Consider the following 14,816-nt stretch of genomic DNA (forward strand, 5'->3'; position numbering starts at 1 on the left):
CTCCAGGTGATGGTGCGTCAATGTATCTGCTGCTCTTGTCTTTCTGGATGGCAGAGGTTATGAGTTTGGAAGGTGCTGCCTAAATGAACCTGGGTGAGTTATCGTGCATCTTGTAGCTGGTACACAATGCTGCTACTGTTCGCCAGTGTAGCGAGATTGAATGTTTGTGGATGGGGTGCCAATCAAATGGGCTTGTTTTTTCTGGATGTTGTCAAGCTTCTTGAATGTTGTTGGAGCTGCACTCATCCAAGCAAGTGGGGAATATTCCATCATGCTCCTGACCTGGGTCTTGCAGATGGTGGACTGGCTTTGCTGAGCCTGGGGTTGAGTTGCGTGCCACAGGATTGCTGGCCTCCGACCTGCTCTGGTAGCCACAATATTTATATGGCTAGTCCAGTTCATTTTCTGGTCAGTGCTAACCCCCAGGATGTTGATTGTGGGAGGTTTAGCGATGGTAATGCCATTGAATGTTAAGGGTCAATCATTAGATCCTCTCTTGTTAGAGACGGTCAATGCCTGGCACTTGTGTGGTGTGAAAGTAACTTGCCACTTGTCAGCTCAAGCCTGGCTATTGCCCAGGTCTTGCTGCATTTGGACATGGATTGTGTTATAACCCCAATGGAGGTCCCGGGACAGGACCATACAATTTCCCATTACCTCCCCAGAATAGGAACTGCCCCTTTAAGGGAGCAGGGCTTCCTCTTAACAATTGCTTATTGTCACAAGTCGGCTTCAAAATGAAGTTACTGTGAAAAGCCCCTAGTCGCCACATTCCGGCGCCTGTTCGGAGAGGTTGTTACGGGAATCGAACCGTGCTGCTGGCCTGCCTTGGTCTGCTTTCAAAGCCAGCTATTTAGCCCTGTGTTGCGGAGTTGAGGAGTTTGGATTTGTATCATAATAAACCTTATTCATTACTTTCTACCTATCATCGCTGTGTCCTGCTGTCCGCGAATTCAACAGACTGCATCAGTGTCTGAGGAGCCGTGAATGGTGCTGAACATTGTTTAGTCACCTGCAAACATCCCCAATTCTTTTAAAAAAAAATAATTTAGAGTACCCAATTAATTTTTTCCAATTAATGGGCCATTTTTTGTGGCCAATCCACCTAGCCTGCACATCTTTTGGGTTGTGGGGGTGAAACCCACAGAAAATTTTGGGAGAATGTGCAAACTCCACACAAACAGTGACCCAGGGCCGGGATCGAACTTGGGACCTTGGCACCGTGAGAGGCAGTGTTAACATCCCCAATTCTGACGTTATGAGGGAAGGCAGGTCATTGATAAAGATGTTGGGCCTAGGACTCTGCCATGAGAAACTCCTGCAGTGATGTCCTGGAACTGAGATAATTGACATTCAACAAACACAACCAACTTCCTTTGTGCAAGTTATGACCAGCGGAGTTTCCCCCGATTCCCATTGACACCAGTTTTGCTCGGATTCCCTGATGCAATACTTGGTTAAATGCTGGCTTGGTTTAAATAACAGTTACTCTCAGATTACCTTTGGAGTTCAGCTCTTTTGACCATGTTTGAACCAAGGCTGTAATGAGATCAGGAGCTAAGTGACCCTGCCAGAACCCAAACTGGCATCAATGATAATCTAATAATAATCATTATTAGTGTCACAATTAGGCTTACATTAACACTGCAATAAAGTTATTTCGAAAAGCCCCTAGTCGTCACACTCCGGTGCCTGTTCGGGTACACTGCGGGAGAATTCAGAATGTCCAATTCACCTACCAAGCATGTCTTTCGGGACTTGTGGGAGGAAACCGGAGACTCAATGTGCAGACTCAGCACAGACATGACCCAAGAGCAGGTTATTGCTGAGCAAGTGCCACTTGATAGCACTGCTGATGGCCCCTCCATCACCTTACTGATGATTGAGAGAAGACTGATGAGGCAGTATTGGGCTGTGTTTGATTTGTCCTGCTCTTTGTGTACAGGACATACCTGGGTAATTTTCCACACTGCTGGGTAATCAGTAATTTACAAAGATTCCCGATAGCTTCCTTGCATTTGTACTCCATGTCTACATTAATAAACTGAGGACCCCATTAGCTTTTTTTTGTAAACATCTTGATCAACAGCTTAATCACCCAATTGTCGACATTTACCACCCTTCACCCCCACCACCGCTGGGATATTTGATTCTACACGGTTTAAAATTGCACCATTGACGGAGAGGTTTAGAGAGGGAATTTCACAGTTTCCGGCCTTGGCCCTACACTGATGGTGGAATAATTTAAATGGGGAATTTTAATTATTGTTGAGCTAACACATAATACCCTACCAGTCATTGTATTCTAACTTTTTTTGTTGTTGTTGTTTGTGAGCAGAGTGCAGATATCTCAGAGGGTTGTAAAACTGGAGATTACAGAGATAGGGAGGGATAAGGCCCTGAAGGGACTTGCAAACAAGGTAGAGGATGTGAATTTTAAAATCAAGACTGTCCTACATAAGGAGCCAGTGTAGGTCAGTGAGCACAGGGGTGATGGGTGAACAGGACTACTTGGTGTGAGAAAGCCCACAGTCAGCAGAGTTTGGGATGATCTCATGTTTCAGTGCTGAAATGTGGACAGGAATGTATTGGAATCAACAAATCTAAAGATAACAGGGGCATGGATGAGGGTTTCAGCAGCAGATGAGCTGGGATGGAGGGGGAGACAGGTGAGATTATGGAGATTGAAATATCTGGTATTAGTGATGGGGTCGATATGGGGTCAGAAACTCATCTTGGGGTCAAATAGGACCCGGAGATTGTGCAGAGTGCAGTTCAGCCTCAGACAGCTCCCAGGAAGAGGGATGGACTCAGGAGTTAGGGAACGGAATTTCTAATGGTGACTGAAGACAATGGCTTTGGTCTTCCCAAATTTTTAATAGGCGGAAATTTCTGCTCATCCAGCACTGGATGTGGGATAAGCAGTTTGATAATTTAGTAACAGTGGGGGAATGGAGAGGGATAGTGGTGAGGTAGAGCTGAGTGTCGTCAGTATCCATGTGAAAACTAACACGGTGCTTTGGGATGATGTCACCTAGTGGCCGTGTGTAGGTGGGAAATAGGAGGGGCTGAGGACAGATCCTTGGGGACACCGAGTACAAGGACTTTGGAAAGGAAAGGGAGATTGGAGATGGAGCGGTAGGTTGCCAAGACGATGGGGTCAAGGGTTTTGTTTTTAGGTTGGATGATGAGTGAATTTTTAAAAAAATAAATGTTTTTTATTGGGTTTTTGAATAAAGTATATTTACCGTTATGTACACAAAATAGAATACACACACATATATATATATACATAGAGGAGAAGGGAACACGCACAAAAAACAAAACAAACAGCAACAAAAAAAAAGTTAGAATAAAATGACTGGTAGGGTATTATGTGCTAGCTCAACAACAGCAGCTCTGTACAATTGGCAGTATTGTTTTTAGCACATAAGTAGGCATCTGTTTGGGGAGGGGGGGTGAAACTGGGTGGGAACATAGACATTTGGGCACCGGGGAAACAAATACAGAACAATTACAGAGGGCAATACGCGAATGGATCTGGTTTTGGTGCTGTAGCTTGCTTCTCCCGGACGGTTTTCGCTGCCGTCGTCATCTTGCGATCACCTCCGCTTCAGCCGTTCGTCCTGTCTTTCGCACGGATTTTCCTTGTTCTCTGCTCCTGTAGATGCCAAGTTTGTTCTTGTTTACGTGCCCTACTTCCGGCTATCATTCCCTTGCCTCCTCCCACCTCACTGGTTCCCCTCTATTGTTCCCTGTCTCCTCCCTCTTCCACCTCCTCCCCTTCTCCTGTGATTAGCCTTTCTTTCCTCTTAGGTTTAGCTGCTATCCCCCCCACCACGGTCTATCCCTCTCTCCCCCCGCCTCAGGTACTTTCTGCCCGGCTCGGGTACTTTCCCCTGATTCTTGGCGACCAGTCTATTCTTCTGCTTGTTTGTTGCCACTAACAGGTCTCGGAACAATTGGGTGAATGGCTCCCACGTTCTGTGGAAGCCGTCGCCTGACCCTCGGATGGCGAATTTGATTTTCTCCATTTGCAGAGATTCTGAGAGGTCGGACAGCCAGTCTGCAGCTTTGGGTGGTGCTGCTGACCGCCAGCTGAACAGGATTCTATGGCGGGCGATCAGGGAGGCAAAGGCAAGGGCGTCCGCCCTCCTCCCCGGAAATAGATCTGGCTGGTCTGATACTCCCACGACTGCCACATTCGGGCATGGATCCACCCTCATCCCCATCACTTTGGACATTGCCTCGAAGAAGGGGGTCCAGTACATGGAACATAGAACAGTATAGCACAGAACAGGCCCTTCGGCCCTCAATGTTGTGCCATGCTTTGTCCGAAACCAAGATCAAGCTATCCCACTCCCTGTCATTATGGTGTGCTCCATGTGCCTATCCAATAGCCGCTTGAAAATTCCTAAAGTGTCCGACACCACTATCACAGCAGGCAGTCCATTCCACACCCTAACCACTCTCTGAGTAAAGAACCTACCTCAGACATCCCTCCTATATCTCCCACCCTGATTCTTATCGTTATGCCTCCTTGTATCAGCTGCATCCACCCGAGGAAATAATCTCTGAACGTCCACTCTATCTATCCCCCTCATCATCTTATAAACCTCTATTAAGTCGCCTCTCATTCTCCTTCGCTCCAATGAGAAAAGCCCTAGCTCCCTCAACCTTTCCTCATAAGACCTACCCTCCAATCCAGGCAGCACTCAGGTAAATCTCCTTTGCACCTTTCCAATGCTTCCACATACTTCCCATAATGAGGTGACCAGAACTGCACACAATACTCCAAATATGGTCTCACCAGGGTCCTGTACTGTTGCAGCATAACCCCACGGCTCTTAAACTCCAGCCCCCTGTTAATAAACGCTAACACACTATAGGCCTTCTTCACTGCTCTATCCACTTGAGTGGCAACCTTCAAATTGATTTGATTTATTGTCACATATACCGAAGTACAGTGAAAAGTATTTTTCTGCGGCAGAGGGAACGTACACAGTACGTACAGTAGTAGACAAAAGAATAATCAACAGAGAACATTGACAAATAGTACAACAACAAACAGTGATTGGTTACAGTGCGGAACAAGGGGCCAAACAAAGCAAATACATGAGCCAGAGCAGCATAGGGTGTCATTACAGGGAGTTCTTACAGGGAGTGGATCAGTCCGAGGGGCAGTCGTTGAGGAGTCTTGTAGCTGTGGGGAAGAAGCTGTTCCTAAGTCTGAATGTGCGAGTCTTCAGACTTCTGTACCTTCTGCCTGATGGAAGGGTCTGGAAGAAGGCAATGTCTGGGTGGGAGAGGTCTCTGGTAATGCTGTCTGCCTTCCTGAGGCAGTGGTATGTGTATACAGGATGAATCTGGGAGTGGCAAGCTTGTGTGATGCGTTGGGCTGAGTTCATCACACTGTAGTTTCTTGCGATCTTGGACCAAGCTGTGATGCAGCCGGATAGGATGCTCTCTATCGCACATCTGTAGAAGTTTGTGAGAGTTGATGCAGACATGCCAAATTTCTTTAGCCTCCGTAGGAAGTAGAGACGTCGTTGGGCTTTCTTGACTGTTGCATCAACGTTAGTGGACCAGGACAGACTGTTGGTGATGGTGACCCCAGGAACTTAAAGGTATCGACCATCTCCACTTCAGAGCCATTGATGCAGACGGGAGTGCGTGTCTTGCTATGCTTCCTGAAGTCGATGATCAGTTCTTGGTCTTTCCAACATTTAGAGGGAGATTGTTTTCGGTACACCATGCAACCAACTGATTTATCTCCCTCCTGTAGTCTGATTCATCGTTGTTTGAGATACGGCCCACCACAGTCGTATCATCCGCAAACTTATAGATTGAGTTTGATTTAAATATTGCCACACAGTCATGTGTGTATAGGGAGTACAGTAGAGGACTGAGTACACATCCTTGTGGGGCCCCAGTGTTGAGGACTATTGTGGAGGAGGTGCTGTTGCCTATCCTGACAGATTGCGGTCTGTTGGTGAGGAAGTCGAGGATCCAGCTGCACAGGGAGGGGTCAAGTCCAAGTTTGCGGAGTTTGGTTATCAGTCTTGTTGGGATAATGGTGTTGAAGGCGGAGCTGTAGTCAATGAACAGCAGTCTTACATAGGTATCCTTGTTGTCGAGGTGTTTGAGTGTTGATTGCAGAGCCAGTGAGATTGCGGTGATAGGCAAACTGCATTGGATCGAGACCGTCTGGGATGCTGGCAGTGATCCATCTCATGACCAGCCGCTCAAAGCATTCCATGATGACAGACGTTAGTCGTTGAGGCAGGCTACCTTGTTCTTTTTTAGTACTGGTATTATGGTGGTCTTCTTGAAGGAGGTAGTACCCCGCAAGTCTGGGGCAAGACCAGAACATGTGGGCATGGTTGGCCAGGCCTCCTTGGCACTGTTCCCACCTATCCTCCACCTTCAGGAAGACCATACTCATACGAGTTCTTGTTAAGTGGACTCTATGTACCACTTTTAGTTGCGTCAGGCTGAGCCTTGCGCACGTGGAGGTGGAGTTGACCCCATGCAGTGCTTCGCTCCAGAGTCCCCACCCTATTTCAATCCCCAAGTCCTCCTCCCATTTCTTTCTTGTTGCATCCAATACGGTGTCGGCCCTTTCTATCAATCGGTCATACATGTCGCTACAGTTGCCTTTATCTAGGATGCTTGTGTCCAGTAACTTTTCCAGTAATGTCTGTCGTGGCGGTTGTGGATACGTCCTTGTCTCCTTTCGTAGGAAGTTTTTGAGTTGCAGGTACCTTAGCTCGCTCCCCCTGGCTAGCTGGAATTTCTCTGTCAGTTCGTCCATTGTTGCAATCCTGCCGTCCGTGTATAGGTCCCTGACTGTCAGTGTCCCTCCGTCCTGTCCCCACTTTTTAAAGGTGGCGTCAGTCAGCGCTGGTGCAAACCTATGGTTGTTGCAGATGGGAGCTTTGTCCGACATTTTGGTCACGCCAAATTGTGGCCGTAGTTGGTTTCAGGACTGGATGGTGGCTATCACCACCGGGCTGCTGTCGTGTTTTTTGGGTGGGGTTGGGAGTGCCGCCGTGGCGAGGGCCCAGAGGGAGGTCCCCTTGCAGGAGGCCTCTTCCGCGCGCACCCACTCGGCTTCTGGCTCCTTGATTCGCCCGCTTATCCGTTCAGCGTCGTCGCCCAGTGGTAGAATTGTATGTTTGGGAGGGCTAGCCCCCCCCCCCAGATTTTGTTTTTTTAGGACCTTCTTCGGGATCCTTGCATTCGCCCCCCAACTCCCCCCCCCCCCCATATGAACACCATGATTAGTTTGTCTAGTGCTTTGAAAAAGGCCTCAGGGATGTAGATCGGGATGGATCTAAATAGGAAGAGGTATCTGGGCAGCAAGTTCCCGCCTGTATGGTTAAAATCAGCTCAGAAAGGACAATCTCACCTCATCGAATTAACAGTGCAGAAGGAGGCCATTTGGCCCATCAGGTCTGCACCGGCCCTCGGAAAGACCATTCTACTTAAGCCCACACCTCCACCCTATCCCCGTAACCCAGTAACCCCACCTAGCTTTTTTGGACACCAAGGGCAATTTAGCATGGCCAGTCCACCTAACCTGCACATCTTTGGATTGTGGGAGGAAACCAGAGCACCCGAGGAAACACACGCAGACACGGGGAGAACTTACAGACTCCGCACAGACAGTGACCCAAGCCGGGAATCGAACCCTGGTCCCTGGTGCTGTGAACGAACAGTGCTGCCCACTGTGCTACCATGCCGCCCTTGCATCCAAGCTCCCGGATTGTCTGTCTTCTCTCCAGGTAAGTTCCTGTTTGTATTTCACTGTGACAGGGCAGAGACCTGATTGAAGGGATTCCAACATGGGAGTTCTGGGAAAGATGGGCAAAGATTTGGGAGGCGACAACATGATCTAATAGTTTGGAGTGGAGAGGGATGGGACAGTAATTTGTTAGGATGGCAGGGTCAAGGACCTGTTTTATTGAGGAGGAGGTGATGATGGTAGATTTGAAGGACAGAGGGACAGTACCTGAAGAGACAGAAATGTTGACAATATCCATGGACATAGGGGAGTTGGCTGATCAGTAGCTGAGTGGGAATAGGGTCGATGGAGCAGGAGCTGGATCTCATGGACAAGATGAGCTCTGAGAGGGTATGAGGGAAGATGGGAGAGAAACTAGAGAAAGATGTGGGTTCAGGGCTCGGGAAAGGATGACATTTAGAGACAGTTTGGTCCGGTGGGCTTGGGAAAGGGAGGGAAGCAGCAGAGGCAGCTGATCGGATTTACTCAATCTCAGTCACAAAGAAGCTCCACAAGCTCCTCACACGTCTTGTTGGAGGTGAGGATGGAAGAGACAGGGGAGAGCGAGAGTACGTCAAAAGGAACTAATTTGTGTCAGAGATATTTAAAAACTTTCAGCACTCTGCGTATTTAACACGATTCTGATTTAGTTGACTTTTAGCCAGAATATTAGCCCCTGTAAATGGGCTGGAGTTTGTTAGCAGCAGAAAGAGACCCAAATGAACATGTTTCAGTCCTGAATGTGAGGAACAGCAAAATCCAATCACTGTGGTTACTTGTGGCCTCGTTGGTGTCTCAGGAGGTGGGATGAAGTGGTGAATCCCTTCCCACACTCGGAGCAGGCGAACGGTCACTCGTCAGTGTGAACATGTTGATGGCGCATCAGATCTCCAGACCTTTTATAGCACTTTCTGCAATCTGGACATTGAAAAGGTCTCTCATCAGTGTGAACTCGTTGATGTCTCAGCAGGTGGGATGAAGTGGTGAATCCCTTCCCACACTCGGAGCAGGCGAATGGTCTCTCCCCAGTGTGAACTCGCTGGTGCTTCCGCAGTGCGGATGACTCAGTGAATCCCTTCCCACAGTTGGAGCAGGTGAATGGCCTCTCCCCAGTGTGAATTCGCTGGTGACTCAGCAGGTGGGATGACTTAGTGAATCCCTTCCCACACTCGGAGCAGGTGAATGGTCTCTCCCCAGTGTGAACTCGCTGGTGTGTGGACAGATTAGATGACTCAGTGAACCCCTTCCCACACTCGGAGCAGGTGAACGGTCTCTCCCCAGTGTGAATTCGCTGATGTACAGTGAGGTTAGATGATCGTCTGAACCCAGTCCCGCAGTGAGAGCACCTGAACGGTTTCTCATCAGTGTGAACACGTTGATGGCGTATCAGATCCCCAGAACCTTTGAAGCACTTCCCGCAGTCTGGACATTGAAACGGTCTCTCCCCACTGTGAACTCGCTGGTGTCTCAGCAGGTGGGCTGACATAGTAAATCCCTTCCCACACTCTGAGCAGGTGAATGGTCTCTCCCCAGTGTGAACTCGCTGGTGACTCAGCAGGAGGGATGAGTGAGTGAATCCTTTGCCACACTCTGAGCAGGTGAATGGTCTCTCCCCAGTGTGAATTCGCTGGTGCTTCTGCAGAGCAGATAACTGAGTGAATCCCTTGCCACACTTGGCGCAGGCAAATGGCCTCTCCCCAGTGTGAATTCGCTGATGTGCAGTGAGGTGCGATGATTTTTTGAACTCAGTCCCACAGTAAGAGCACCTAAACGGTCTCTCCCCAGTGTGAATTCGCTGGTGGCTAAGCAGGTCGGATGACTGAGTGAATCCCTTCCCACACTTGGAGCAGGTGAATGGTCTCTCCCCAGTGTGACTGCGTCGATGAGTTTCCAGCTGGGATGGGGAAGTGAATCCTTTCCCACAGTCCGCACATTTCCACGGTTTCTCCTCAGTGTAATTGCATTTGTGGCTTGTGAGGCCTGATGATAGAGCGAATCCTCGTCCACACACACAAATCATGTACGGTTTCTCCCCACTGTGAACGATGCTTTTTCCTTCCATGTTCAATGATATTCCGATGATATTCAGGATGTGATAAATAGAGATCTCTGTCAGATCCTGATGTGATGCTTGGTTTGAGTTTCCGAACTTTGAAACCTCCCCTTCGAACACCCTGTGAAACTGATTTAAAAACAGAAAATAGGGAGTGAGAGAGAACCCACAAGACCACAAGGCAGGTTGTGAAATTGAGCTGAATGAATCTGCTCACTTGTGGGGCCGGCACTGGGAAAAAGTGACCATGAAAACTGCTGGATTGTCATAAAAACCCACTTGGCCTCTTTTGGAGGAGAGAGAAAGAGGCGAAGAGGGATTTTGTATATCCAGAAGACATATTAAGAGAGTAGTTGGCAAAGCATATTCGACCTTGAGCTTCATAAATAGAAATATTGATACTGACACTATGCTTTTGGTGGCACGGTGGTTAGCACTGCTACCTCACAGCGCCAGGGACCCGGGTTCAATTCCGGCCTTGGTGACTGTGTGTGTGGAGTTTGCACTTTCTCCCCGTGTCTGCGTGGGTTTCCACCTGGTGCTCAGGTTTCCTCCAATACAAAGAAGGGAAAGTTAGGTGGAATTGGTCTTGATAAATTGCCCGGTAGTGTCCAGGGATGTGCAGGTTAGGTGGGGCTATGGGGTTACAAGGAGAGGGTCGGGGGCGGGGGGGGGGGGGGGGGGGGGGTGCCTAGGCAGGGTGTCCTTTCAGAGAATCGGTGCAGACTCGATGGGCCAAATGGCCTCCTTCTGCTCTGTAGGAATTCTATGGTTCTAATTCTATTCTATGAATCTTTATAAAGCTCTGGTCATCACTCTTCAGGAAGGATGTGAAGGTTCTTGAGAAGGTGCAGAGGTGATTTACCAGAATGGTTCCAGCAAAGGAGGTGGAGGGGAGATTTGTGTTCAGGTACACAAGATTACGCCAGGTTTCCATTGGGTGGACAAAGAAACTCTGTTTCCATTCACTGATCGTACAAGCACTAGGGAGACAGATTTAAAGTTTTGGGTAAAACCTGGATTGAACTATAAAAGATCCTGAGGGTTCTTGACAGGGTGGATGTGGAGGGAATGTTTCCTCTTGTGGGAGAAGCGAGAATGAGAGCAAAATAAGGAGTCACCCATTTAAGATGGAGATGATGATTTTTTATTCTCTTGAGGGTTGTAAGATTTTGGAACTCACGTCCTTAAAAGGCAGCGGAAGCAGAGTCCTTGAATATTTTTAAGGCAGAGCTGGATAGATTCTTGATGAGCAAGGGGGTGAAAGGTCATCAGGGGTAGGCAGGAATGTGGAGTTGGGGTTAGAATGAGATCAGTCGCAATCTTATTGAATGCTGATCAGGCTCGAGGGGCCAAGTGGCCTGATCCTAGTTTGTATGTAAAAGGTACAGGAGATATGAGGTGACATGAGATATGGTTTTACACAGCGAGCGGCAATGACCTGAAACTTGCTGCCTATGAGGGAGTTTGAAAATAGATCCATGAATCATTTGATTTCCAAAGGAAATTGGATAGACACCTGAGGGAAATAAACCTGCGAAGATACAGGGAGCAGGAGAATGGGACTGACTGGATTGCTCCAGAGAGCTGGCATGGATTCACTGGGCCGAATGCCATTCTCTGTACCATCATGTCTCTGATTCTTTTGTGCAGTCTAGTTTTGTAATTTAACACCGGGGGGGACAGATATCGTTCAGGTAAATCTGTGCTACACTCCCTCCGAGGCCATTCTATCCTTCCTCAGGTTTGTTGACCAGAACTGAACACAGTTCTCCAGGTTTGGTCGAACCAGGGTTTGTGAATCTCGGGGCTTTTCCAGTCACACTGAGACCTGAAATCTTCCCTCACAGACAGAAAGGTCAAACCTTTTACCTTCCACACCCAGATGCTGTTGATATTCAGGTTCTGATGAATCGAGTGACTCTGTCAGATCGCGATGTGACGTTTGGTTTGCTTTTCCCGTCTGTTAAACCACCACTTCCAGTATCCTGTAAATTTACAGAAATCTCACTGTCGGTTTGGGATAGAAATTCACAACATTCTCTCCTCATCAACTTTGATTAAATGTATTCCTGGAGCTTTGGTCACATGACCTGCCGCCATCCTCCAGCCATTAATCTGTCAACACATCCATCCTTGTGACACGCTGCCTTCCTCGGCCAATTGGGAAGCAAAAGGACTGGGTACTTTACAGGACAGTGATTGTCAGCCAAATAACCTTTACCCCATTTTCAATATTTTTATATCCACTAAGAGAAATGTTCAAAGAAAATTACATTAAAATCTTCTTTACTGTCGTAATGATTTCCCAGACACGATTCTCACCAAGACAGAAGGTTAAATTTGAATTCATTTAAAGTCTATTGAAGACCCTGAAACAATTGTTGGTTGTTGCAAAGACCCACCTGATTCACTCATGTCCTTCAGTGAAGGAAATCTTCTATCCTTTCCTGGTCTGGCCTACAGGTGACTCCAGATCCACAGTCAGCTGGTTGACTCTCTGAGATGCTCTCTGAGATACACACAGTTCAAGGGCAATTAGTGCTGGGCAGTGAATGCTGGCCCAGCCAGCGACACCCACATCCCGTGAATGAACAGAAAAGAAAATCTGCCATCCTTACCTGGTCTGGCCAACACGATTCCAAACCACAGCAATATGGTTGACTCTTTAAATGCCCTCCGAGATGGCCGAGCAAGCCACTCGGTTTGAGGGAAATTAGGGATGGGCAATAAATGTTGGCCCAGCCAGTGACTCCCACAAATCAATAAAATAAAATCCTGGAGACTCCAGTCAGTCAATCCGGGAGAGTTGGCATCCGGTCCAGGCTCGCAGCGCATGCGCCCTGTGGCATCATGTCCTCTGTAAAGATGGCGGCCGGTAACCCGGGCCTGTCACCGCTCAGCTCTCACTCTGTTCGGTGCTGTTTAAGACGGGACCGTTAACATTTTCCTCGGGAGTTGAAGCCTCCACGGGGTATTTATGAACCCTCCCGGCTCACTTCGCAGCTTCTATCGCTCCCAGGCCACCCACGGCTCCATTCCTGAAAGTCGCTCAATTGTTGCTTCCCCGCTCCTTGCACCGTCAGCGACAATCTGAACTGCGCATGCGCCGGTCACAGCCCGAACGCCGCATGCTCCAGTCACAGCCGGACTCTGCGCATGTGCGAGAAACTTCTGTCATGTGGATAGAGCACATTCTCAGCTGCAACGCATATTGGGTAATAAACCCACTACTGAAATGGATATGTTTGATTTAAATTATGCTTTGCGAACTGATTATGATTAGTAACATTGGGCCAAGGCAACTCCCACATCCCAAGAACAAATAAAGGAAAGTTGGCAGTTAGAAAGGCAAATGCAATGTTCGCATTCATTTCAAGAGAGCTACAATACAAGATGAATGGGGATGAGAAACATATCAGCCATGATCGAATGGCAGAGCAACCTCAAAAACTCGATGGGCTGAATGGCCTAATTCTGCTTCTCTATCTTTTTTTTTAATGAGGGAATCTCATCAAAACTTTTGTAAAAAAATTGTTGGAATCCATCCCAGACCTGGATATAGATCAATTGATTCTTGGAGGAGACTTCAATTGTGTTCTGGACCCTAAATGGACTGGTCCAAGCTGATTCAACCACAACAAAAACATGGAAAAGGAATGAAACCGGACGGACCACCCGGCATCGACCCAGGCACCAGAAACGACAACAGCAAACCCAGCAAAAGATTTTTAAAATCTGTTCCCATCAGTAGATTGTATAAGGATTACGGGACACAGATTTAAGATTGTGAACAAGATCTACAGGGGAGATAGGAGGTAGACATTTTACACAGTGAGTGATAATGATATGGAACTCAATGCTTACACACAAAGGTCGATAATCTCCAGGTCCTGGTAACTCGAACAGTGGTGTTAGAATTTGATGTGAGGATTGATTGTGAGTTTCCTGTCTGCATATCCCTTTCTAAGCCCCTGTGAAAGAAGTTTACAAAGGCATCACTGTCAGACCAGAAATGAAATTCAGGAAGATAAATATTTCTCCTGGCTTGAATTTGCTGTGTGTAAATCCTTCCCTACTAATCACTTGTAAAAGGAGTTTCCAAAATTAATCACCATCAGTCCGTCATTTCATTTCACATGGGACAGAACGTCGAATAAGACAGTGAAATCCGGAGAGCAGGATTTTCTTCCTTTTCTTTAACAGCCTCCCCGAACAGGTGCCGGAATGTGGTGACTAGGGGCTTTTCACAGTAACTTCATTTGAAGCCTACTTGTGACAATAAGCGATTTTCATTTGATTCATTTTCATCTCTGCCACCGCTTTGCATCATTAATAAGACATTGGGAATCAAAGACGAATGCAGTTTGATGGACAGGTTGTCTCCATTCTGAACAATGGGGAACAAGCTCCTCCCACTGATTGAAACATCGCCACCGACAAAAACGGCAAACGCGCATGCGCCCAGATACACATCCAATAAAGATGGCGGCCGTAAATCCGGGCCGAAGATGAGGAGCTGCAGCCCCGCTCGGTACAAACGGGGTCCCGTAAACCTTTCCGAGGTTTGCGATTTCAACAACTTTACACAACGTTTCCGCCCACTCCCGCGATCTCTCGCTCCCTCCATATTGTTAAACACCTCTTACCAATTTCCATTCTAAAAAAAGACTTCCTTCTCCATCGCCATTACCCACACTGCGCATGCTTCAATCACAGCGGGCCCGCCCCTCATTCACTCCGATTGGTTGGAGGACGAGCTGCTCCTGGTCGGTCGTCCAGTCCCGCCCCTCCTCTTCCTATTGGTCCGGAGCTGCCGTCAATCACCTGGGCATTGTGAGGCTGATTTCAGGCTGACTCGCTGATTGTTCAATAATCATAGAGGTACAATCATAGAATTTACAGTGCAGAAGGAGGCCATTCGGCCCATCGAGTCTGCACCGGCTCTTGGAAAGAGCACCCTACTTAAGCCCGCGC

At 47.9% G+C, this 14,816-nt stretch overlaps 1 protein-coding gene across 1 annotated transcript in view; it reads right to left on the minus strand.

Moving 5' to 3' along the window:
- The window catches only part of LOC140417835 (uncharacterized), a 113,095-nt gene extending 98,597 nt beyond the window's left edge, over positions 1-14,498 (minus strand). Inside the window, exons 1-3 of the mRNA XM_072501284.1 lie at positions 13,707-14,498; positions 11,712-11,827; positions 8,640-9,968 (exon numbers count right to left, since the gene is read on the minus strand). Of these exons, the coding sequence (XP_072357385.1) occupies positions 8,640-9,848 (1,209 nt within the window). The 5' untranslated portion in view covers positions 9,849-9,968; positions 11,712-11,827; positions 13,707-14,498. The remainder of the gene's footprint in view (positions 1-8,639; positions 9,969-11,711; positions 11,828-13,706) is intronic.
- Between the last annotated feature and the right edge of the window lie 318 nt (positions 14,499-14,816).

Source organism: Scyliorhinus torazame, chromosome 5 (assembly GCF_047496885.1).
Source record: "Scyliorhinus torazame isolate Kashiwa2021f chromosome 5, sScyTor2.1, whole genome shotgun sequence".
Classification (NCBI taxonomy): Eukaryota; Metazoa; Chordata; class Chondrichthyes; order Carcharhiniformes; family Scyliorhinidae; genus Scyliorhinus; species Scyliorhinus torazame.